At 42.1% G+C, this 25,325-nt stretch overlaps 1 protein-coding gene across 2 annotated transcripts in view; it reads right to left on the reverse strand.

Annotated features, from left to right (window-relative positions):
- The window catches only part of PRKN (parkin RBR E3 ubiquitin protein ligase), a 1,259,306-nt gene that overhangs the window by 21,209 nt on the left and 1,212,772 nt on the right, over nucleotides 1-25,325 (reverse strand). For both annotated transcript variants that reach the window (XM_073337855.1, XM_073337854.1), the window contains one exon: nucleotides 7,496-7,582. In XM_073337855.1, the coding sequence (XP_073193956.1) occupies nucleotides 7,496-7,582 (87 nt within the window). The remainder of the gene's footprint in view (nucleotides 1-7,495; nucleotides 7,583-25,325) is intronic.

Consider the following 25,325-nt stretch of genomic DNA (forward strand, 5'->3'; position numbering starts at 1 on the left):
CAGAACTGCCACAAGTTGATTGAGTCCAGGCAGAGTGATGTGGAGTGAGCGCCCCCTTGTTTGTTCACATAGTACACTGTGGTGGTTTTGTCCGTGAGTATGTGAACCACTGAATGCCTGATAAAGTCCCAGAAGGCATGACGTGTTGTGGATTGTCCAAAGCTCCAGCATGTTGATGTGAAGCGAGGTCTCCTCTTCCGACCACAGACCCTACACCCTCATTGAGTCCAGATGCGCTCCCCAACCCAGAAGAGATGCAGCGGAAACCACTGACTTGGTCAGAGAGGGCCGCACGATGGGGACCCCTTGTCACACTTGTGTGGGGACTCCCACCAGCTCAAGGACTCCAGGACTAATGGAAGAAAGTGTACCAACTTGTCCAGAGAATGCAGGGCAGGGAAGTAAACCATGATGAGTCACATGTGAAGAAGGTGAAAGCACAACCTGGTGAGTTGGGTGCAAGCAGACATGTGGACCAACAGGCTCACACACAAGCAGACTGTCATGGATAGTTGTGACTGCAAACTGAGGCACAGTTGTCAGATCGCTTGGAAATGGTCGGTTGTCAGGCTTGCCTTTGACTTTGTGGAACCTAACATGGCCCCAGTGAACTCTATTTGCTGAGTGGGGGCAAAGGTCAACCGCATGGTGTTTAGGAGGAGTCCCAAATGGTCAATTAAGTGTAGCTTGGAGGAGCTGAGCACCTCCTCTCTGGATTCGCCCTGCAGCAACCAGTCATTGAGGTAGGGGGAGATATGGATTCCCTTCCCTCTGAGGTACACCAGGACCACCGCCATTCATTTGGTGAAGACCCAGGGGGCAGAAGAGAGGCTGAATGGGAGAATGGTGTACTGAAAGTGGCCATCTCCTACCATGACTCGGCAGAATGGCCACATGGAAGTAGATGTCTTGAAGGTCCAGATTAGTGAACCAGTTGTTCTGAGACAAAGCAAGGAGGCTAGCTTAGAGTGACCATGTGGAACCTCATGTGTTTGATGAACTTGTTGAGCCCATGGAGGTCGAGGATAGGCCTCATCCCAGCCTTGCATTTCAGTATCAGGAAATACCGGGAGTAGAACCCACAACTCCAGTGTTCTCACAGAACCTCCTCCAACGCTCCCAATGCTAGCAGAGAGATGACCAGCCTCGGGTGCCTGCCAACCTTGGTAGCCATACTGATCTACCAGTGGCCTCCAGACTCCCTCAGGTGAACTAGAACAGGAGGACAAGGATCCCATCTCTGAAGCAAAGGAGTCTTGGTACCTTGGAGACTTAGGAAGGGCAATTCCAGAGGGAGCCAACAGGTGATCTGACTCATCTGTGGCCCAGAATAAGTTTGGGATTGGTACCGCTGATGTAGCCAGCACCATCGATGCCAAAAAGGTTAGTGCCATAGGCATGGTTGGTCCTCTTGCAAACGACAGTACTGGAGTGCCTATCTCTGGTACCACATCCATACTAACTAACTAATAGGAAGGGGTGTTTCACGGTGCGGTGCTGAGACTTCAGTGGCATGCTCCAACTGAGGGGCCATCACGGTCGCCAGCCTTGTGAACTCTTGGATCAGCAGTGAGGATGGGACTGAATGGCAGAGTAGCCTGATATGCTGACTCCACTGACATTGTTGGTACCGGCATCATTCCCATCAGTATATAGATGCCCAGAGGCCAGAACCAGAGTCCATGGAACGATGTGTCTGCCCTCCCTACCCTGTAATGAGGGAGGGTCAGAGGCTTGTGGGCCGGAGCCGACGCAGAGCTGATCCTTGCTTTTCATAGGGGAGGCAGAAGTGACCCCTGTGACCTTTGGTTAGTGGACAGCGATGGGGGGGGGGATGTCCTCTTCGATACAGAACTGCCAGAAGTTGATTGAGTCCTGAAAGAGTAATGTGGAGAGAGTCCCCTGTTTATACATGCAAGGATAGCATTAGCCCTTTTGGCCAAGGTGTCACCCTGGGAGCTCATGTGCAGCTGATTATCCATCACAACCTGAATCTTTTTTAGAGTCACTGCTTCCTAGGATAGAGTCCTCCATCCTGTAAGGAACAAAGAATATAGGCCATCCAAAGTGTATGACTTTCCATTTAGCCATATTACAACACATATTGTTTGCTTGCGTCCAGCTTATCAAGCAATCCGATCACTCTATCAGTGACATGTCCTTTTATTGTTTACCAGTCCCGCCAATCTCTGTGTCATCTGCAAACTTTATCAGAAATTATCTATCTTATTTCCCAGGTCATGGATAAAAATGTTAATTCTCTTTAAAAATAGCCTGGGGCCAAGAGCCAATCCGTGTGAGACCTCACCAGAAACAGTGGCTTAAAGATTATTCATAATTTTTCATTGCATTTTTAAACCTGCCAGTTTTTAATCCATTTACTATGTACCATGCTAATTTTATATCTTCATCAAAATGTTACCTGGTACCAAGTCAAATGCCTTATAAAAGTCTAAATATATTACATCAACACTATTACATAAAACCAACCAAATTTTTACTCTCCTACACCCGTCTCTTCTGTTCCTTTAGTATGTAAATTACACCACTTTTGACTTTTGTATACTCAGGCTCATGGAGCCACATTCAGAAATGAGGTATAAGGGGATGTAAAGTGGGAATCTGAGTCTCAGTTGGTATAACTAAAACACACCAAAGGGGCTGGAAACAAGGTGTGAATTGCATCATCTTAGATTCCTTTACATTCACCTCTTAATGTGGCTCAAAGAATGCTTTACAGGATCATGAAAATTAGAGATAAAAAAGATAAAGGAGATCATCAAGTTCATCGCCTGCATGTGCAAATACACATAACAGTCCTCTAACGAAATACAGCAGTTATTAACATGACGCTACTCTTGAGCCAATGTACATTCACAGAACTAAGGGTTATCAAAACCCTATAAAGTAATTTTGCCCTCCCCCATATTGGAATTTTTGCATGCCTGCCTCTGGAAGAATTGTAATCTCCTGAAATTTGGCAAAAAGCAAAATTTCAGGGATGGGAAACCATGTAAAATGTATTATATTTCATTGTCTCTCCTGCGATCAAAAGCTCTCATCTGGGATTCCCATGTCTTTGGTTGTTACCCTTTGCCCTACATCTCTTTTGTCCACTGCACTTTTACTTCCACCTCTCATGCATTCACCCTTAAATAAGAAAAAAATATACAGTAATGTCCTGGGTTTTATGTGCAATGTGATTATCTGGCCACAAAAAAGGCCACATAATTTATCGCCTGTCCTCCCTTCCCAAATGTGGTGGATGACCTGAGATTAACCCAGGACCATCCCTTCCACAACACCCAGTGCCCAGCAGCCTGCAGCTCTCATCTTGCAAAGAACTCCATATGGACAGATTCTTGTGCCCGGGCAGAGTTCTCTGCATCATCGGGGTCTACCTCCTGTGATGAGAACTTGGAAAGTGCAGTTTGAAAAAAAAAATACCAAACCTTCCCCTCTCCCAATGCAATTAATCAATTAAAACAAAAGAAAAAGGAAGCTGAAGAGGTGTTGAAGAATCTGGAAAATATCAATGAAGTTATGTGCAAAGTGTGGCAAAGTAAGCTCCTTGGGGCAGGGGCTATTTTCATATTTTGGTATCTATTGTACAGCACAGAGCATGTCATTGAAGTTTATCAAATAAATAATGCTAATAATATAATAGTGTTATGGAATAACATAGGACGAGACTCTCTCTTTCCAGACCAGTCTCCTTCTGTCCAAACGAGACTCTCAGCCTCTCTCTCACATCCATCTGTGGAGGTCTAGCTATCAGCTCAAGGTCAGCGTGTCTAAAACAATGCCCTTAATCTTCCCCTGCCCCTACGGGCTTCCCCCATCATCTCCTCTTTACATCACTGTGGACAACACCACCATCCTACACATCAATCAGGTCCATAACCTTAGAGTCACCTTCAACTCAGATCATTCTCTAGGTCCTCACATCCTTGCTATGTTTAAGTTTTGCAGATTCTTTCTACATAACATTTCTAAGATATGGCCTTTCCTATCCATCCACACAGCTAGAACTCTCCTCAAGGTTCTCATCACCTCATGTCTTAATTACTGCAACATCCTTTTCTCTTGCCTTGACAAATACCATCTTGCCCTGCTCAGACCCATTCAGAATGTTGCTGCAAAGATCATTCTCCTAGCCTGTCACTCTGACGATCACCCCCCTTTGCATCCCTACCCTGACTCCTCTTTCTCTACCACATCAAGCAGAGGCTACTTGCTTTCACTGTCAAGGCCCGTCAGATTATCCCCACCCCAACCCTACCTAACAGTTGTCATTCACTATCAAGAGATTGACTCCTGTCTCTGATTGGCCCACAACATCAGCCTCCATCGCACACCTGTTAAATTTTCAAACACTTTTGTGCTTTCTCCTATGCTGCTTCTTACTCTGGGGAGGAGCACCTCATAAGCATCTGCAGAACTAACTCATTAGCCTTCTTTAAATTTCTCCCTTGATGTGAGCCCTACCAAAAACAAAACCTAACAGTGGTTAAGCTGTTTGTGTGCTGAGACCACCACCCATCATACTGACCAGTATTATCTAATTGTTTCCTTGTTCTCTCCCATCTGTAGTCTTGTATTAGACTTGGACTGTAAGCTCGTAGGGGCAGGGACTGTGTTTTTGTTCTATGTTTGTACAGTGCCTTGCACAAAGGGGACCTGGTCCATGGCTAGGGCTCCTAGGTGCTACAATGATGATGATAGTTGAAAGGATGTGTGTGGTGGGGGCGGGGTGATTAGTTCCTCTTCAGGCATGGGGGAGGGGAATATTTGGGCCAGTGTTATTATAGGGAGAGAATAATTTTCAGGCAGACAGTGGTCTAACAGAATGGCTCTAGGGAGGGTGGGGTAGCACACAAACACCTCATTCCCCCCCATACAAGCACTGCTAATTATGCCAGTTGGTGGTACATTGCCTGAATACCAATAGCTCACTGTCGGCTGAGTCACAGAGATCTATGATCTTCCCATTCAGGCAAGAGGATTCCAGACAGTACTATGCAATCTAACATAGTACTGTTAGATCATCACAAACAATAATGGGGAACAGTAGAGGAGGTCCAGGCTTAAGGCTGCTCCATGTTTTGGGTCTGACTCTATTAGGTACATAACTCCTGGTGGGTAGTGCTGAGTGCCCTCGGATCCGATATATCCAGTGTAAGTTGAAGGCGCGCACCCTTTTTAAGATCAGGCCTCCGAAAGGCTACAGGAAATGTCGACTGTTAACAGGAAACCTGATGCATGCTGGATTTATTTTGATGGCACACAATATTTATTTTAGGAACAAGATATTGAGATACCAAAAATAATGGCCATTATTTGCCTAAATTCAGCCTTAAAGGACAATGAGAGAGTACTATCTTCTCCAGTGACTGAAGCAATGACAGCCTTCACCTTTGTCCTTAGGGGAGAATTGGAAACCAGAGTGTAAGTTGATTGCTGCTTGCAGGATCATGGCAAGAGCAATCAAACACCATTTTGTCTTGTAACTACGACAAAGCCCCACATATATGGCTATCCAAGCAGTACCAGTAATTTAGCAGGGCACAGAAGAAGCAGAAATTTGGTACCATAATTGTTTTTTCCTTTGGGGATTAAAAAGCATGTGTTGATGTAGCTACTGCCAGCTTCTGATTCAAAAGTGACAGGTGAGTTTCTCAGAGTGGACATTTTTTTCCCAATAAATTAATGTCAGAATAAATTCATTCAGAAAACACTGAACAAGAGTAATTAACATTCACTCTGAGCTGAAGAATAGCTTTGATAACATCCAAACTTATTTGATTATTTTCTTTACTCCAAACACTGTTCATTACACTGAACTTTGGTTGCAGTAGACTGAGTGTTCCTGGTAAACATACAGCACGATTAACTCATGAGAGCAAAATATTCTGAATGGACATTTTGTAATTATAAGAATCCCAAACGTTTTGATGAATGAAGTGAAAAACTGGAACACTTCAGGTACCTGGAAAGAAGTTCCTGGGACACTGGGACATCATATAAGAAAACAGGATTATCTCAATTTAACTGGGACATATGTTTTCTTTAGCAACTGAGGTGTGTATATGGCTGAAACTCCACTTCCTTTAGTGTGCTATAGCTTACACAAGCATTCGTGGGTTGAAAGGCAGTGTGGTCTTGTAGTCTGAGTTCTTCCCTACATTGACTCGTAATTTCCTCCTATTTGCTTCACTTCCATCCCCTTCCGCATCCTATCTGCTCAAATAACCAATGAATTTGTTAATACTTACATTAAAGTGTCCTCACAGGGTCAAGGGTTAAAACCTCAATGAGTTTAATGGTGGTGGGGCAGGGGAGTGCAGCCCTCCAAGGGCCGCTGTTTCAGGCTGTCTGCAGACTTAGGAAGACAATACTGCACTTGTTACATTCAGTAAAAATCTGATTCAGTCCATAACCACTTGATTTACTAACTGGTGAGCTGAATATAAGCTGATGGGTAAGTGTAGTGGGGTAGTCACTCGCCCCACCCTGAAGGGTTTAAAACAGACCTGGGAAAGGGCTGCCAATAGGCTAGGCTGATTGGGGAAGCAGCCACAGCTAGGGCCATGCCTTAATCAGGCCACAGCTGGCCCTATAAAAGGCTGAGAGCCAGGAGTTCAGGCAGGCAGTCTCTCTTACTTGTTCTGGGGGGAGTGGGAGGGGGAAAAAGGGCTTGACTACCTGGAAGCTGAGCAGGGTACCCAGAGTGGAACAGGGCTGGGGGAAGGCCAGAGGAGCTGGGGAGCTCCAGCCTGGAAAACCCTGCAGGCCTTGCAAAAGGTCAGGAAAGGTACAGGGGCTACAGAGGGGTAGCCTGGGAATAGGCAGAGGCAGCAGGTCCAAACCCTCCTTGCTGATGAGTGGCCATTACACTGCAGTCTGCCCAGTGAGTGGGGGTTAGATCATGACTGGCAGTAGCCACTGAGGCAAGGTGGGTTTAGAGGGTTGGGGGTTCCCCTGGGAGGGAAGACCCAGAGTATGGGGGTACAGCTGGGGCAGAACCCCAGGGTAAAGGGCACTGGGGTCCAGAAGGGACACAGGGGCCAGCGGTAAGTGAGCCACTGGCATGCAGAGGGTGCTCTGAAGGCTGGAAAGAGCTAATTCCTAAGACGACCAGCAGGAGGTGCTGCACTGGTGAGTTGTCACCGCGCTACAGTAAGCAAGACTTCATAGAAAGCATTTCAAAGATATTCATGTTGAACTGACACAATCCCAAAGGCCCATCAGGGAGGCCATTTCTTTATTGACTGATAGCAGGGCTCTACATGTTTCTGGCAGAACTCAATGACTGTATGAATTAAAGAGTCTGAAACCTATGGGAAAGCCAATTCAGCAGTTCCAGTGATTGGAGCAATTCAATACAAACAGGGTTGCTTTTACTTACAATTATAATTAGGACCAGTTCTACAAATGTTGCTCTAGCTGAGCCAAAGCTAATTATAGGAATGCAATGAGTTATGTGGTTCCCTACCTTCTGGGCTATGGCTTCCTGCGAACTGAGGAAAGTGCTGCATTCCCCATCGTGGTATTCTTCTTTACATTCACGGCAGAACACGAACTGGAAAAAACCAACCCACAAGTCATAAAAACAAGTTAGGGATAAAACCAGCAGATTTCAGTCACAGAAGTAATAAAATAAAAATAAATTTGATTAATCAAATGAGCTTTTGCTGTGTGGGACATACAAAATCATTGGATACTGATGGGTTGTTTTTCTTTCACAGTGCAAATCTGTTTATACAAAAAGGGGACAAGCTGAATTTAGTGCTTTTTATAGTGTTTAATATTGGAAGTAGTTTATATGCAAAGTACCTAGTCAAACACATTCCCTTTCGGAAAACTATTATATTATTTAGTAAAAGAGAACTTTTTACAGGTCACTTGAACCACAGCACAAAACATAATATTATATCCTTTCATAGATTTCTATAGAATGGTTTAAAAAACTAAAAGCAAAACAAAAACAAACCACAACACTATAGAAAGATGATGATTCTCTATTCAGTTGTGTTGGCTGTTAGGGGAATTGCTGTAGAATTTTATTAATTTTTTTTTAGAATTGTATTTGTTTCATCCCTGTTAAATTCTATAGGTCTTTTCATAAGAGTTCAGCCACACAGAATGTCCTTTACCGACTAGTAACACATTTAATCTGTAGCGTTGCTTGAGCTGTAACTGCTATCTAAAATGGTTCATATGCAACAAGCTTGTTCCATTTTTATACTCCAAAATGAAGATATCTGTCTTGACATGTGTCAAAATCTTTGACCCATCAATTCCACATTAATTTCTGTGTCCTTGTGGATAAGAGGAAAAGTCAATAATGTAAAATGCGTCTCTCTCGCTGTGCTGAAGCCATGCTGTCTTGACCCACCTGCAGACTCTGAAGGACCTCTCAGCAGTTAGCTATTCTGACTGGCATTATAAGCAAGACTGATAAAGCAGCCTTGATTTTTAGATACAGAGCTGCATTCAGATGTAATGAATAAGGATATCAGGGGAACCTGACACTGGGACATTTATCTGCCACAAATTCCATCTCCGCAATTCCGTTTTGAACTCTTTTGAGCTTCTGTTGTCAATTTTGTAAGTACTATAGAAAATCACATTTTATTATCATGCTGAAGAAACTACATTTTTATGCAATGAAGCACTGTGAAAGAAAACAAGGCCAACAGGACTGATTCTACTCTCCAGAAGTAACATCGGAGTCATCATGGAGCGCTGGGGAAAAGGAATGGAATGAAATGAATGTTTTTGTTTTGTCCAGATCAAACAAAGTTACAGCCCTTTCTTGTCTGTCAGTTTTCTTTGGCTATCATGTCTATTATCTATAATTTTTTATTTTTCGTTTAATCGCCACTTATGTTAATTCAGTTGTGCGTATTAGTAATCTGTTTAATGATGGAGGTATCTTTGCCAGGCAAACTGTATGAGAGATTGCAGTATTGTTGTTAATAAATGTTTTGATTATGGTAGTACCCAAAGGCCCCAGTCAGGACTCAGCCTCAATGTGCTGGGCATAAGAATGGCCATACTGGGTAGGACCAAAAGTCCATCTAGACCAGTATTCTGTCTTCCAACAGTGGCCAATGCCAGGTGCCCCAGAGGGAATGAACAGAACAGGTGATCATCAACTGATCCATCCCCTGTAGCCCATTCCCAGCTTCTGGCAAACAGAGGCTAGGGACACCATCCCTGCCCATCCTGGAATACACAAATAGGCATTCTGGGGATGCTTAGTTATACTGTCCACTCTCTTTCTTCTTTTTACTTTACCTATTCCTGGCCTCTCATAGAGATATGTGTAGGGACAAAGAAATATAAAGGGTTATGTGATTTACATTGCTAGACCCAATGTTTTGCCACAAAGGGCTGCAATTCCCTAGGTTCTCTCATCTCACTCTAATTCAATTTTGTGTAAGTTTCACAAATCTTAAAGACGGAAATTTTGCAAAAAATCCCCTCCCCCTCTCACAACAATATTTGTCTTCCCTCATATTGCAGTTTACATAATACCAATATCTGTTGAAACAATGCTATTCGCAAAACTATGTTGTATTACAATTCTGTGTGGCCCCTTCCATGGTAATTTTATATGCTGCAAGTAACTCCACAAGTGATCTCATCCCATTGCTTTCTATAGAAATGAGTCTGATCTTTTGGTGAGACTGTAAAATCTTTTCACAACTTAGATAATGGATGAGATGTAAAATCAGTTAAACCGATCAGTAGGGTGTTCTTCCATGCTATATCAGAATAAATATGCCTTCCCTGATACAAATTCATTAAGTACTCCCCACTCACAGCATAGCATGAGCAATAAAAAAAAGGCACATCAGTTTAAACAAAAGAGTGGTTAATAAAATAGTTTCATTCATTTTAACTTTCAGATATGGAAAAAAAAGATTTGAAAATGAAATATGGCAAAAAAGTTCCTCCAGTTAACCTGAATTTTATGGCTTCATTAATAATAATAATAGGAGCTATTTTGCCTCAGGAAAGGAAAAAGAATTTAAGTTATTTAATTAGGATTTAGCACTTTTGCATAAATTTTGTACTAAAGTGTTTAAAAATTATCGTGTGACATAATTGCTAATTGAAATCACACTTTCTCTCCTTTATTTCTTTAAATAAAAAGATCCTGACAGTTTAATTTGATAAGTACGGGTCAAGAAGTTACTATTTCTTAGTATATTATTTATGTCTTAGAATTTGCTGTTGGCACCCACATAAAAGATACTAGTCTTGGAAAAAACAAAAAAGACAAATCCTAGAAGTCTCAAATCTATCCTTTAAGGTTCATGCACAACATGAGGACTAAGGGGGAAATTTTCAGAAGCAAGTGAGAGCTTTAGGCACACAAACCTAATTGAAAAACAATAAGACTTGTGTGTGCCTAAATCTATTTAGGTGCTTCTGAAAATCTCCTCTTCAGTCATAAAGAACTAGGAGGTTGCAGCCGAAAGAAAAATACAGGAAGCTTCTCAAAATAATCGAAGATGGGTCTCAGCAAAAATCCTGGATCCAAACAAGCTCAAATTTAAGAAGTGTTAAAAATCTGAAACTCAATCCAGACACAATTTTATAAAGGGTTCTTATCTTTATAATTGTTCAAAACAAAAGTGCACATCTACACACCTGGACGCTGTCATGTTCAAAGCCTGGGTTTGGAATTTGCAGCTTGATCCCATCTCTAAAAGTAGTGTTGGGGGAAAAATGATGCTGGAGGGCAAATTTTGCTCTTAGTTACACTGGTGCAACTGGATTCTGACAGTGGTGCCTAGGAGTAACTGAGAACAGAACTTAGCCGTGTGTGAAAAAATCTTTCAAACTCTTCAGGCAAATCTAATTAGAAAAGCTTAGCTCTTAAATACTAAGGTGATGGATACTTCAGAAATACAGTTTTGCCACTTCTCCATAATACTTTGAAGATTTACCATTTCCTGGTCCAGGCACACAATTCTCATCTCTCTTCTTAACTACCTCCCCCTCCCTGGTCCCCATAATGCTGACATTGTCTTCCTTTCGTATTTACAAAATAGAACTATTAAATTAATCTTTTTGCATGTCATTCTGACCACAGCACTCCCATTTTTGAATCCCTGTAGTAGCGTCACATTCTCCAATGCTTCAAGACTGAGATTTTTATCGTCACCTTCAAGTCCCCTTCCATTTTGGGCTTCTTACACGTACATATTTGTGCCTTCTTCTTCCAGGCTGCCTCTTACACCTGAAACACCTTCCCAGAATGAATAGGTAACACCCATCATGCCCTTCAAATTTCTCCTTGAGATTCGCCTCTATCAGGATGCCAGTAAGACATTAGACAATGAAAGATGGATTGGGGAAGCGGGAGGGGAGAATAGATGGGGTTAACTGGTTCTTTTATTAAACATTATAAATGGTTAAAGGAAATGTGTATAAAAATCACATTTATTTGATTGAATCTCTCTTCCCTCACCCTCATCCAAGCCTGATTGGGTCTCTGGAAAATACTATAAAATAATAATATATGACTACTACTACAAATGTGTTTCCTACAAATAGTTTTACTGTCAAAGATTTCTGCACGCACTGCCTGCTCTCTACTGTATGCTTGTATAATCACAGACAAACACATTATGGATATTCAAGGATATCAATGTAAATTGCTGTATGAAGAGGTAAAATCACCTCCCTACTCATTATTTCCCTGTTTGTATCCAGTTCTGGTGTCCACAATTCAAGAAGGATATTGATAAACTGGAGAAGATTTAGAGATGAACAAAAAGAATATTAAAGAAACAGAAAACATGTCTTATAGTGGTAGAGTAAAAGACTGCAATCAGTTTAGTTTAACAAAGAGTAGATTAAGGAGTAACTTAATCACAGTCTGTAAGTACCTACATGGTAAACAGAAATTTAATGATAAACAGCTCCTCAGTCTAACAAAGGCATCACAAAATTCATCTTGTTGAAACTAGTTGAAGCAAGACAAATTCAGACTAGAAACAGGTGCACATTTTTAATAGTGAAGGTAATTAACCATTGGAACAGCTTATCAAGGATTGTGGTAGAGTCCCCATCACTGGAAATTGTTAAGTCAAGACTAGGTGTTCTTTCAAAAACAAGACGCTCTAGTTCAAACTGGAAATAATTCAGGGAAGTCCTATGGCCAATGTTACACAGGAAGGGACACTAGATGATCACAATGACCCCTTCTGGCCTTACGGTCTATTTGAATACATCCAAAAGTCACATTAGCCTGTTTTGCTAGAGCACCACACTGGTAGCTCATGTGCAGTTGCTCATCCACTATGACCCTTAAATCTTTTTCAGATACACCATTTTCCAGAATACAGTCCCCCATGCTGTAGGCATGGCCCGCATTCTTCGTCCTTAGATGGAAAACTTTGCATTTGGCTGAATTGTTTGAATTGACACAGATTGTGTGATCCAGATTGTTTGACTGCCCTGACCTCATTACTATGTACCCCTTTCCCAATCTTTGTGTCAACTGTACATTTTATCAGCAGTGATTTTATATTTACTTCTAGATCACTGATGAAATATTGTATAGCGTCAGTCCTACTACTGCACCCTGTGGAATCCCACTAGAAACACACTTGTTTTTATGATGTTTTTCCATTGACAACTACTTTAAGATCTGTCACTAAGCCAGTTCTTAATCCATTTAATATGTATTTTATTGATATTGTCTGGTGCTAGTTTTTTTTAATCAGAAGGTCATGCAGTACTAAATCAAACTCCTTACAAATTCTAAAGTATATTTTATCTATGCAGTTATCTTTATCAACCAAAGTGTAAATCTATGAAAGAACGAAATCAGGTTTGTTTGAGAGGACCTATTTTCCATAAAACCACATTGACTGGCATGTTCATTGAAGGTATGCAAGTGTAAAACAGCAGAATTTAGCCCACTCTAGGTTCCAGTGTGTGTGGGGGGAAGATGTCCTAAAAGAAAAGACTTCTCTCTCTGTCCTGTTTCTGATCCTCTACTTTGCTCTTTTTACCTCATCTCATTTGTAAGTACTCAGTGCCATCAATTTAGAACCAGCACTATGCAGTGGAGACGCATCATATGCGCATTTAACTTACGCGAATTCAAATATACGCGCTTGGCAAAAAAAAAAAAAAGAAAAATAACAATAACTCGTGGTGGTGGAGTGCTGTACAGGAGTCAATGGGAGAGCACTCAGGGGTCGATTTATCGCGTCTAGTCTAGACATGATAAATCGACCCCCGCTGGATCGATCGCTGCCCGCCGATCCAGTGAGCATGTCGCCGCACTGAGTGTGATTCTAGTGTTTAAAGATATGTATTTTTCGTACAACATGGCCCCTAAACACAAGCCAACTATTTCATCTGGTGCTCAACCGAAGAAACAGCAATCTGTTCCAATGCTGGAGGAAAAACTGGCTGTGTTGGACTTATTGAGGAGACAGTATGTCGGTCTCCAACGTGGCGCGTAAATATAGCCACAACGAATCTAGCATCTGTGCCATCAAGATTCGAGAGAGAAATTCGTCAAGCTGGCATCAAGTGCTCCAATAACTACTAAGGTGACGAGCTAAGTGCGTGATAAGACTTTAGTAAAGACTGAAAAGGCATTAAACTTATGGCTCGAAGACATGAACTGTAAATATGTGCCTATTGATGGCAACACGTTGCGACAAAAGGCTCTTAGCCTCTACGCGCTGTTCAAACCTCCCACCAAAGAGGGACAGCCTTCTGATGAGAAGGAATTCAAAGCCAGCCAAGGCTGGCTTAACAGTTTTAGGAACTGCTCAACCTCAAAAACGTGCAGGCTACTGGTGAAGCTGCATCTGCCAATGAAGAGGCAGCAAAAGCCTACCCCAAACAATTGAAGAAAATCATAGAAGAAAAGGGCTATCTTCCGGAACAAGTTTTTAATGCTGACGAGACTGGACTCTTCTGGAAAAAATCCCCAACCGCACTTACACTTCGAAATCAGAAAGACAAGCCCCTGGCTTCAAAACAGCTAAAGACCGTGTGACTATGTTTTGTGGCAATGCAGCTGGGAATTTAATAAAGCCGGGATTGCTCTACAGGGTTGCAAATCCCCGGGCCCTAAAAGGCAAGAACAAAAATCTCCTGCCTGTGTTCTGGCAATCAAATAAAAAGGCTTGGGTGACGGCAGCATTATTTCTGGATTGGTTCCACAAGTGTTTCATTCCGGAGGTCAAGCGGTACCTCGAAGAGAAAGGACTTGACTTTAAAGTGTTGCTGATCGTAGACAATGCTCCTGGCCACTCTACGGCACTCCAGTTTGTGCACAACAATGTTGAAGTTGTGTTGCTCCCTTTTTTATTCTTTCATTCTTCTGTCTCTCTCTCTTTTTGACTATATGCAATTTTTGCCCTACGCGCTGACTTTAGAACCTAACCCCCGCGTAAGATGGGACTCCACTGTAGATGGAAGACACTAAGACAAATTAAAGCTCCAAGATGAAGACCACGGTCAACAATTCTGCTTCTCAAGTACAACTGAACTTCCTGGGTAAAGCTCATCTGTGCAAGAGAGAGAGCTTTCTTTGGGGCCAGTCCAAAACTGTGGAATGATCTTCCTCAAGAACTAAGGACAATCAAACCTCATCACCTTCCACTCCAAATGCATAAACACTGAGTAGCACGTACATTTAAAAAAAAAACCTACCAAACAAAACAACAACACTTGGGAAAAGGATGAGAGAGAGGAGAGAATGAACCACATGTCAGGTATTAGTTATGTTGCTTAATACATTCATGGAACACACTCAAATACTACAGTAATGAGGACAATAGAAGAACCTATAGGGAACAGAACAGAAACTAACCAAGTATGGTCGAATACAAAGAGGACCAAAGAGAGTCTTTGTTGAATCCTAAAGCAATTGGCTATTCAGCACACATCAATCAAATACACCAAGAGTTAATGGATAAATATAAGGTACTTGTTATGGTGCACCCCATAAGGCTTTATGGAAATATGCTTATGAATGTATATATGACATAACTGGAATATGTTTTATGCTACATATGCCATGTAACATATCTATGTAAAGGTTATGATCTACTGAATATATTCATCCTATTTGTATGCATGTGTCATTGTTGTATTTGAAGTTATGAATATTGGCTGTATACTTGTTTGATTTTAAATAGCCTTAGTAAGGCATTTGGTCAGCTTATTGAGAAAAGAATGTGCAAGTTAAGTGCCCAGTCAAGAAGCACTTAACGGACAATGGATCTTGGAAGCTCCAATCCACATAAGAAGTCCACATGAGGACGTTCAAGGTAGCATGTGAACCATGGCTGCTACCTGTAAGTTCTGAGTCATGCATGGACATGTGACTTGCCCACGTGACTTCAAAACTCTATCTTGCAGCAGGATTTCTACATGGGGGAGGGAGGGGTAGCCACCCACAAGAGAAAGTATATTTAAACCCCTGGGAGACTCCTCCACTTTGTCTTCAGCTGGCTCAAGAGATAGCCTCTCCATCCCCAAGGATAACTGAAAGAAACTGGTACAAAGGACAGTAACTACAGGGGGTGTGAGTGATTGCTGGACCCAGACTAGAAGAAGACAAGTCTATAAAAGGAAGCTTACTAGAACTCCTCTGAAGGGGAGGTTTTATCTGTATTCAGTTTTCTTACTGTATTAGGCATAGACTTGCAGGTTTTATTTTGTTTTGCTTGGTAATTCACTTTGTTCTGTCTGTTACTACTTGGAACCACTTAAATCCTACTTTCTGTATTTAATAAAATCACTTTTTACTTACTAATACGTACTCTGGGTTAATTAATACCGGGGGGGGGGGCAACAGCTGTGCATAGCTCTCTATCAGTGTTACAGAGGGCGAACAATTTATGAGTTTACCCTGTATAAGCTTTATACAGGGTAAAACTGATTTATTTGGGGTTTGGACCCCATTGGGAGTTGGGCATCTGAGTGTTAAAGACAGGAACACTTCTTAAGCTGCTTTCAGTCAAGCCTACAGCTGTTATGGGACGTGGTTAAGACCTGGGTCTCGGTTTGCAACAGGCTAGCGGGTCTGGCTCAAACCAGGCAGGGCACTGAAATCCCAAGCTGCCAGGGCAGGAAAGCAGGGGCAGAAGTAGTCTTGGCCCATCAGTTGGCAGCCCCAAGTGGGTTTCTGTGATCCAACCAGTCACAGTACTTATCTGGACCCCCACCATGATAGTATCTGACTGCCTCACAATCTCTAATATATTTATCCTCACAACACCCCAGTGAACTGGGGAAGTATTATCTCCATTGTATGGGTGGGGATCCTGAGGCAAAGAAAGACTCAGTGATTTTTACAAAGTAACACAGGAAGTCTGTGGTGGAGCATGGAACTGAATAAGTCTCAGGCTAGTGCCCTAAGCATTGGGCAACCCTTCCTCTTCAGCCCTTTAATATAATTGGTTATATAGTACATACACTTTAGTGTGTGTATATATATTTATACATATATATTGTCTTTAGATATTGCAAAAATCCCCAAATCTCTCTTGGGCATAATGGTCTATGGACTGGCAACATTCCCTTTTTTTTTTTAAACAGGCTGATCAATGAGTTTAAGCCACAACAACTGGTTTTGTAATGAAGAAATGGTTTTCCAAAGTCTAATGTAAGTAGAAATAGTTTCATAATTTATTTTGAAAGTCAATGAAAACATGTTGTTTTTGTATGGGTGGGTGGAGGGGAAGGCTATTTAAAGATTTCCCACAGTTGTTAAAGACCTGAACACAATTACCCGCTAGTGCATTAGAGTTATGGGATGAAATTTAGAAGTCTATTTTCACTGTCCATGCTTACTAAAGAAACCACAAGTATGTTGGGAAGCATGTAGGAGTTCTAAATTCAATTTCTCTCCTGTATAGTGGTTTTTGTCAGACAGGTAAGGATTTTTTAAGTATAGTGTTTATCTGGAGAGTGGCCCTTTAAATAATAACAAAGAAAGCACCAAATAAGCAAAAGTCTGTTGTGTTTTTGTGTTTTGCTACCCCATAAAATGAACAATTGGTCAAAAAAATAGAGTTTTGTTTTGAAAATATATAAACAACATAAAATAAGACACCAAGTTTTAACACAAGGTCCAGTTTTTATAGTCAAGCAATAAACTGTGGATTGAAGTAGGGATTTACAATGAAAACACAGACAAGCCCTGAAGCAAATCAGAGCTGCTAGGCAATGTTACATACAAAATAACTACACATGCTATACAACGTAACCTAGGCATAGTGCATTTCTGTTTAGTAAAATAAAAGTACCATTTTTTCTAGTGCATTGCAAAATGTATATTATAGTGTTAATTATAGAGAAACATTTACAGTGAAGCTGTTTTGTTTAAAAAAAAAAGACCCCAATCCCCCCCACCACCTCCTTCATTATAAAGGATTCCATTCATTACTTGAAGTAATCTGTAGCTCACGAAAGCTTATGCTCAAATAAATTGGTTAGTCTCTAAGGTGCCACAAGTACTCCTTTTCTTTTTGCGAATACAGACTAACACGGCTGTTATTCTGAAACCATTCATTATTTATACTTCAGAAATGTGCAGGAGTGAGAGAGCAGTCTGATTGCTTAATTAGAGTTCAGCCTACATTATTATGAGAGAACCATCTCACTAGCCTGGAACTATGCGCTTATTACATTGGCTTTGAGTGGAAATAAGAAATGGGGTGGCCACTTATTGAACATCCCTTTGTGGCCAGGGATCACTTTGCAGGCACCTTGCCTATTAGCCTCCCCCTGCAGACCCCTTAAATCAGGGGTTCTCAGACTGGGGGTTGGGACCCCTCAGAGGGTCACAAGGTTATTATATGCGGGGGGGGGGGCGGAGTGGGTTGCAAGCTGTCAGCCTCCACCCCAAACCCCACTTTGCATCCAGCATTTATAATGGTGTTAAATATATAAAAAAGTGTTTTTAATTTATAAGGGGGGTTGCACTCAGAGGCTTGCTATGTGAAAGGGGTCACCAGTATAAAAGTTTGAGAACCACTGCCTTAAATGCTCCAGTCTCTGTTGTGACTTCCAGCACCCCTGTCTGAGGCTGGTTTAACTGCAAATAAAGTCTACATAGTCCTCAGAGTCCTTAACCACAAAATTATCCAAACAATCTTCAGTGAGTCCCCACCATAAGGTCCATAATCATAATTCAATTTAGCTCTGGTTCTTCTGCCACACCCCATGGTCTTCCTCTGTCACTCTGCTGCACCCAAAGCCACCACTCTCAGCTCTTTCTAGCTGAAGCTCTGGCCCTCGCTTTCTTCTCTTTCAGTGTTTCCCATGTTCTGAGGGAGAAGGTAAGTCTATATACTGCCCTCTTCCAGAGAGCTCCTCCTGATTGGCTGCAAGTAAGGGGAGCCCTACCCCACTCTACCCTATAGAGCTCCTGATTGTGGGCCCTTAAAGGAAGTGTCCTGGGTTCCCTACCAATTCCTAATTCTCCTGGACCACTTCCTCTCTTCTACCACCTGGCCATTTTCTGGGCCTTTGTGCATTCTAACACCTGGAATGGGGTCTTCTGGCCCTCTTTATTCTTAAAGGGCCAATACACCCCATTACAGCCAATTATACCTTTTTAAAAAAATAGAGTGGCACACTCCTTTGCTGTGCTGCTTTTGGGAGCCACACTTCTGGAATGGTATATTGACTTTGCCTTTGGCACCATGTTATACCATGCACCAAAGTGTTAGCTTTGCAACCATATGTCCCGTTTTGTGGTATTTATGTTTACAGCGAGTAAACTCCTTCACACAATACGCAGACAACCTGTGAAACTCGTTGACATGGCATGTTGTCAAGGCCAGAAGTATCAGTGGGTTAAAAAAAGAATTAGATAAGTTCATGGAGAATAGGTCTGTCAATGGCTATTAGCCAAGATGGTTAAGGATGCAACCCCATGCTCTGAGTATCCCTAAACCTCCAGCTGCCAGAAGCATCAGGCACTGGCCACTGTCAGAGACAGAATACTGGACTAAATGGACCATTAATGTGACCCAGTATGGCCATTCTCATGAGTACCTTCAAAACTGGTTAGCTAAAACCTGCAATACCTACATTTACTGTAGTATTTGTGTCAATGCCCATTCTCAGTATAAGGAACACTGCAACTACCCCAATAAAGAGTACCATATTAAAGTAACTATCCTTTTTAATGAGGCTGTTTTATTAGAGCTTAAAGTAATCACAAGAATACTAGTACGGGTAGAACAATGTAGGTCTTTTCCCTTAAAATATAGCATGCATACTTACTACTCATAGATCAGCTAAAATCTAACTTTTGTGAAGAGTACGACAATCTGTCAAAACAGTGTCAAAAAAACAGTAGCACTCTCTGTGCAGCTCCTGCAATCTGAGGGTAATTTGCCATCAATATCATAAGTGGCAATTTTCTATAAACATTAAAAGCTTTAAGTGTATGACAGCATCAAATGTTTGCAAGAGCTCTCTGTTATCCTATAAAACATACAAGTGAAAGTCTCCCTCCTGACTTATACACATTAAAATGTATGTATATTCCTCCCTAAGACCTAGATCTTGGCCTTTATACCACAGTTCTCTACAGGGGGCACTGGGGAGCATTGAAGAGATTACTCCTGAGGCAGATCATCTCTTTCAAAACTTCTGCTTTTGTTTGGGGGCCGGGTGCAATCTGCATCTGATGAGCTAGCCTTTGCTTGATGAGTTCTGTGGGTGGTCAAATATGCCTCCCCATTCAATCCCCTTCCTCACTGGCTTTCTACCCAAGTGGTGGTGGTGGTGGGGGGGCTGCTGAAGAGACTGGGAGGGAGGAGAGTGCCTCCTCCACGGCTCTCCACTCCTGCCCATATGTACAAGGAGCACAATCTAGTCCTTAGCTTTCTGACTAGAGTCTGAGACCATATGAGCACATTCCACAATGTGATGCTGTATAACTGAAACATGACCATTTATATCATTAATATTGCCACTGTTGGACAATTGCAAAAAATCTTGTACAAAGTATATCATGTAAGGTGTCAATGGAAAAAGTTATGATTTGCTGAGTGTGATTATCATGTTTGTATGCATGTATCATCTTTGTATCTAAAGTTATGAATATTGACTATGTACCAGTATTTCAAATGTGTTTACTCCTGGGGTAAAACCACCAGATAATTTATATCCAGTCTGGCCAGCACATTGTGAATGAACTATTCAAGCCGAATGCCCATCAAAGAATACTTAGTTCTCACAGTGGGTCATAGAAGAAGCTTGTCCTCACCTGACGAGCCGTCTTGTGGACACTTTAGCCAGATTATGGGTAATGGCTACTCCTATGAGTCATCAAATTATGCAAGGGCATGTAACTAGCTCATGTGACCCTGGACTCCATCTTGTGCCTGTAATTTTCCACAAACTAAGACAGTGCATTCCCTTCCCATGGGAAAAGGTATAAAAGACCTTGGAAACATCTCCCTTTTGCCTCTTTCCTGCTCTGATCTCCAAAGGACTGAGGACCTTCCAGTCTTTTGGAGGTTACCAGAGACTTTACAAGCCACCAGTTTATTCCATCATTGCTACAGATCTGATCCAAGAGGTTTGCAGTGTTTGTATGTATCTGATTTCTTTGACCATTTTAACTCTCTCCTTTTTCTTCCCTCTTATAAATAAAGCTTTAGATATTGGATACTAAAGGATTGGCAACAGTGTGATTATTGGGTAAGATCTGAGTTATATACGGACCTGGCTATGTGGCTGATCTCTTGGGATTAGAAGGATCCTTTGTTTGATTAAATTGATTTTAAATAACCACTCAGCATAAAGTCTAGGGGGATGAAACAAGGGCTGAGATATCTAAGGAGACCGTAGTTTGGACTTCTTGTTAACCAGTGTGGTGAGACAGAAGTTTACTTTTTGTTTCCGATGGCTTAGTATATCTTAAAATAGAACCACCACCAGTTTGGTATAAGTCAGCCCTATTTCTCAGCAGTTTGTCCTGAATCTGGTATCCTCAGCTGCGACCCACTGAGGCAGGATGACACACCTGTCCCACTTCTTCCTGGCCCCACCCTCACCTCGCCTCTTCCTTCTCCTGCTCCCCTTCCTCCTCCCAGCACCTCCTGTGCCTGCTGCTGATCCTCGGCAGGCAGGAGGTGCTGGGGGAAGGGGGAGAAATTGATTGGCGGAGCCCGCTGGTGGGTCCTGAGCACCCATGGAGTTGGGGCTGACGGTGGTGGCAGAGTTGCATGGCTTGCTCTGTGTGACTCAAATTAGTGTCAGGCTGCTGCTGGCACCACTGGAGAGAAGAGCTATTGTATAATGACTTGTATAATGACTGCTCCCTTTGAAGTCAACGGCAACTAAAGCCAGTGCTGCAGGATGAGGTTCTAAGGCCACAGGCACTAGCTATCTAGTATGTAATTTTGAGCAATTTTATGCCTGGATGACTAGGAAAATGTAAGAGGTTGCAGGTAAACTTCAGATTCCTGCAAACGATTTCCATAATAAATGGCATGACGTTTCTTTGGGAAAACTCTGAACAAAAATTATCCTTTTCCTATCATTACTGGATTATTTTAGGCACTCAATATGGGCAATAAAAGGATTAGAAGGAAAACATGATTTAGGACAGTGAGAAATATTTTAATGGGAATCAAAATTACAGAGTGCGTCTAAATTTTGATGTACCTTAAAACCGTTGAAGAATATGCTGTGGATTTGAAATATTTATTTAAACTAGCATTCTGCTTCTTAGAACTGAGGAACAAACAAACCAGCCTACCTAAAAACACAGCTACTACTGACGGCCTACAGTGTGTTTGTTCTGACACAGCAAAGAGTAAGCGCAAGTTAAACAATACCCCACAGGCCAGACTGTTATCACAGTTACACTGGTATAAATCCAATTTAACGCCACTGAAGTGATGTTGGATTTATACTGGAATTGCTGAGATGAGAATCTGGCTGGATGTCTCTAAAGCAGATCTGCCATTATAAGTGATGCTGTACATGAATAGGGATAAAAACAATGAGGAGTAAGTACTCCTCGTTGTTTTTGCTGATACAGACTAATATGGCTACCACTCTGAAACATGAATAGGGATGCATGCCAGACAGAACCACGGCTGGAGCTCTGTGTAAAAGGAAGGCACAGTTAAGTAGTAAAAGAAAATTTAATAATTTAGGAATGTATTTAAAATGAAATTCTAAAAGCACATAACAGCATAACTTTAAGATAAATTTCAACTTTAACCTAGTATCGGGTTGCATTTTGCAACTCAGGTATCACAGTCTGAGTGGCTAGGAGCTCCATAAAGTTATCCTTTAATTTATCACTTCTCCCAAGTTTAAAGAAAGACAATTGTTGTTGAATGCATACGACTAATAATAAGGGATGTCACCAGAGATGAATTTGGCTGTTTGTCTTCTGCTCTATCTCTAGCAGTTTCTGAGGTTCTATGGCAGAAAGGGCTACAATTTCAAAGGACTTCAGTTAATACACCCACAAAATTATTGTGACAGACCAATCTGCATGTGAAACCACCCCTACCTAGGCATCTGAGCATCCAGCTGTACATTTACATGTAAATAGACTTGGAAATCTGGTGGGCGCATTAACATGGTTGTATGAAAATATAGTCTGAAACACTCTCACATTCAGTATGGGATTTTTAACAGAGCTTAAGGGAGTTAGGTGCCCAACTCACACTGAATTTCAATAAAAATGGCACCTATCTTCTTTGTGCTCCTTTGAAAAAATCTCGATCACCATCAAAACCTTTCTTACATATAAGCCTTTAGTCTGTGCTGCTCAGATTACTGTTGTTGTTCTTGCCAAATTCAATCTTAAAGAAAACAACATAAAAAACCTTTCCCAGAAGATGGCAGCAGTAACACAGGAATCAACACTGGGAAAGCTCTGCTAAGCTTCTGCAACTGAATAAATTCTTAAAAAAAAAAAAAAATCATATTGAACAGCCAGGACCCAGTCTAGGGTTACTAACAGCTGATACATGCAAAACTAGTCCTGACAAGACAGTCTCAAAGAAGAAATGGAATTCAGATGCAAGGGAACACATAAAAAGGAGGAAAGGGAGCTCTTTATTTCAAGGATATTGCATCTTAAGACTCCTGAACAGGGCAAGCTGAAACATCATAACCCCCCATCACCTTCTAAATATCATCATCCAGCAATTAAAACAACATAAATAATATATTACAGAAAATTAGATACTGTGGTACTTTCTTAGGGGTTTTGCTTTGTTCACATTCTCTCCGAAGTGCAGTTCATGCTGTCTGTCTGTATGTGTGTTTGGGAGAGACAGAGAGCAAGCACGCACATTTTCCTTTTTTAGAAACCTATTTTTTCTAAAATGATTAGCTTCAAGAAGAACTCTGTGGGAATGCATGTCCTTTTAATAACACCAGACTGGACAAAGCACTAGAATATACTATGAGGAAAAATTGTTCATTGTGGAGGGATGGACTATATGATCTTGTGGGTCTCTTCTACCTTTAATTTACTTGGAAGCTATGAACATGAGAAACAATTTAAAAATAAAGAACAATGACTATCTAGTAATCAAATCTGATCAGAGTGCTCTTTGAAGTCTATATCATCCCGTGCTATAGCTGAGAGTGAGCATGAAAGTCTTGTGGTGCAAATTCTAGCTGTGGGATAGTAATCTAATTGAGGCAAGTAGACACGTTAGATGACTCTGACTAGAGATGGCTCTGAACCAAAAAAACCCATAGACCCAGTTACCAACCACCTTTGGTAACTGTTGTTCTTCGAAATGCGTTGCTCATATCTAGGGCCCTACCAAATTCACAGCTATGAAAAACACATCACGGACCATGAAATCTGGTCTGCTGCCGTGAAATCTTGTCTTGTGTGTGCTTTTACCCTATACTACACAGATTTCATAGGGGAGACCAGGGTTTCTCAAATTGGGGGTCCTGACCCCAAAAGAAGTTGCGGAGGGAGGGGGGTGTCACAGGTTTATTTTAGGGGGGTTGTGGTATTGCTACCCTTATTTCTGAGCTGCCTTCAGAGCTCGGTGGCCAGAGAGCGGCAGCTGCTGACTGAGGGTCCAGCTCTTCCGGCAGCAGTGCAAAAGTAAGGGTGGCAATACCATACCATGCCAGCCTTGCTTCTGCTCTGCTGCTGGGGGCAGCTCTGCCTTCAGAGCTGGGCTCCTGGCCAGCAGCCGCCGCTCTCCAGCTGCCCAGCTCTGAAGGCAGCGCTGCCCCCAGCAGCAGCACAGAAGTAAGGGTAGCAGCACCGCAACCCGCCCCGCAATAAACTTGCGACCCCTTCACAACTCTTTTTTTTGGGGGTCAGGATCCCTTCAATTACAATACCATGACATTTCAGATTTAAATAGCTGAAATCATGAAATTTATGATTTTTAAAATCCTATGACCGTGAAATTGACCAAAATGACTGTGAATTTGGTAGGGCCCTACTCACGGCCATTCCATTCTAGGTGTGTGCATGCCCATGTGCACAGTTGTCAGAGACTTTTGCCTTAGCGGTATCCATAGGGTCAGCTGCAGCACCCCCTCGAGTGCTGCGCTCATTCATCAGTATATCAGGCTCTGCTGGCCCTATGCCCGCTTAGTTCCTTCTTTCCGGCAACTCCAACAGAGGGGTAAGAGGGCAAGTAATGGAACAGACATGAGCAACACATCTCGAAGAACAATAGCTACGAAACTAAGGTAACTGCTTTTTCTTGGAGTGCTTGCTCATGTCGATTCCATTCTAGGTGACTCACAAGCAGTATCCTTGGAGGTGGGCTCAGAGTTCATAGTCTAGCGGCTTGCAACACTGTTCTACCAAAGCTAGCCAGACGATCTTTCATTCTGTCGGCCACTGTGATGACCAGCTGCATAGATTTGCAGAATGACTTGGTCCATTCAGTGTAGAAAGCTAGCATCCTTCTGACACCTAGGGAATGCAGCAATGCTCCTCCTCCGACTTACGCGGCTTTGGAAAAAAGATGGGCAGATAAATGTCCTGGCCCATATGAAACCAGGAGACCACCTTGGTCAGGAAGACTGAGTGTGGATGCAGTTGGACCTTTTCCTTGTAAAAGACTGTATAGGGCAGTTCCAAGGTAAGTGCCCTAATCTCAGAGACCCAGTGGGCCAAAGCTATTGTGACCAAGAGAGCTATCTTCCAAGAAAGGAGGAGGAGAGAACAGGAAGCTAGAGGTTTGAAGGGGGATGCCATGAACAAGGATAACACAAGATTTAGGTTCCATGGAGAGACTGGGTCCCAGACATGCAGGAAGAGGCGCTCGAGGCCCTTGAGGAACCTG

The sequence above is a fragment of the Lepidochelys kempii genome, chromosome 3 (assembly GCF_965140285.1).
Source record: "Lepidochelys kempii isolate rLepKem1 chromosome 3, rLepKem1.hap1, whole genome shotgun sequence".
Taxonomy (NCBI): Eukaryota; Metazoa; Chordata; order Testudines; family Cheloniidae; genus Lepidochelys; species Lepidochelys kempii.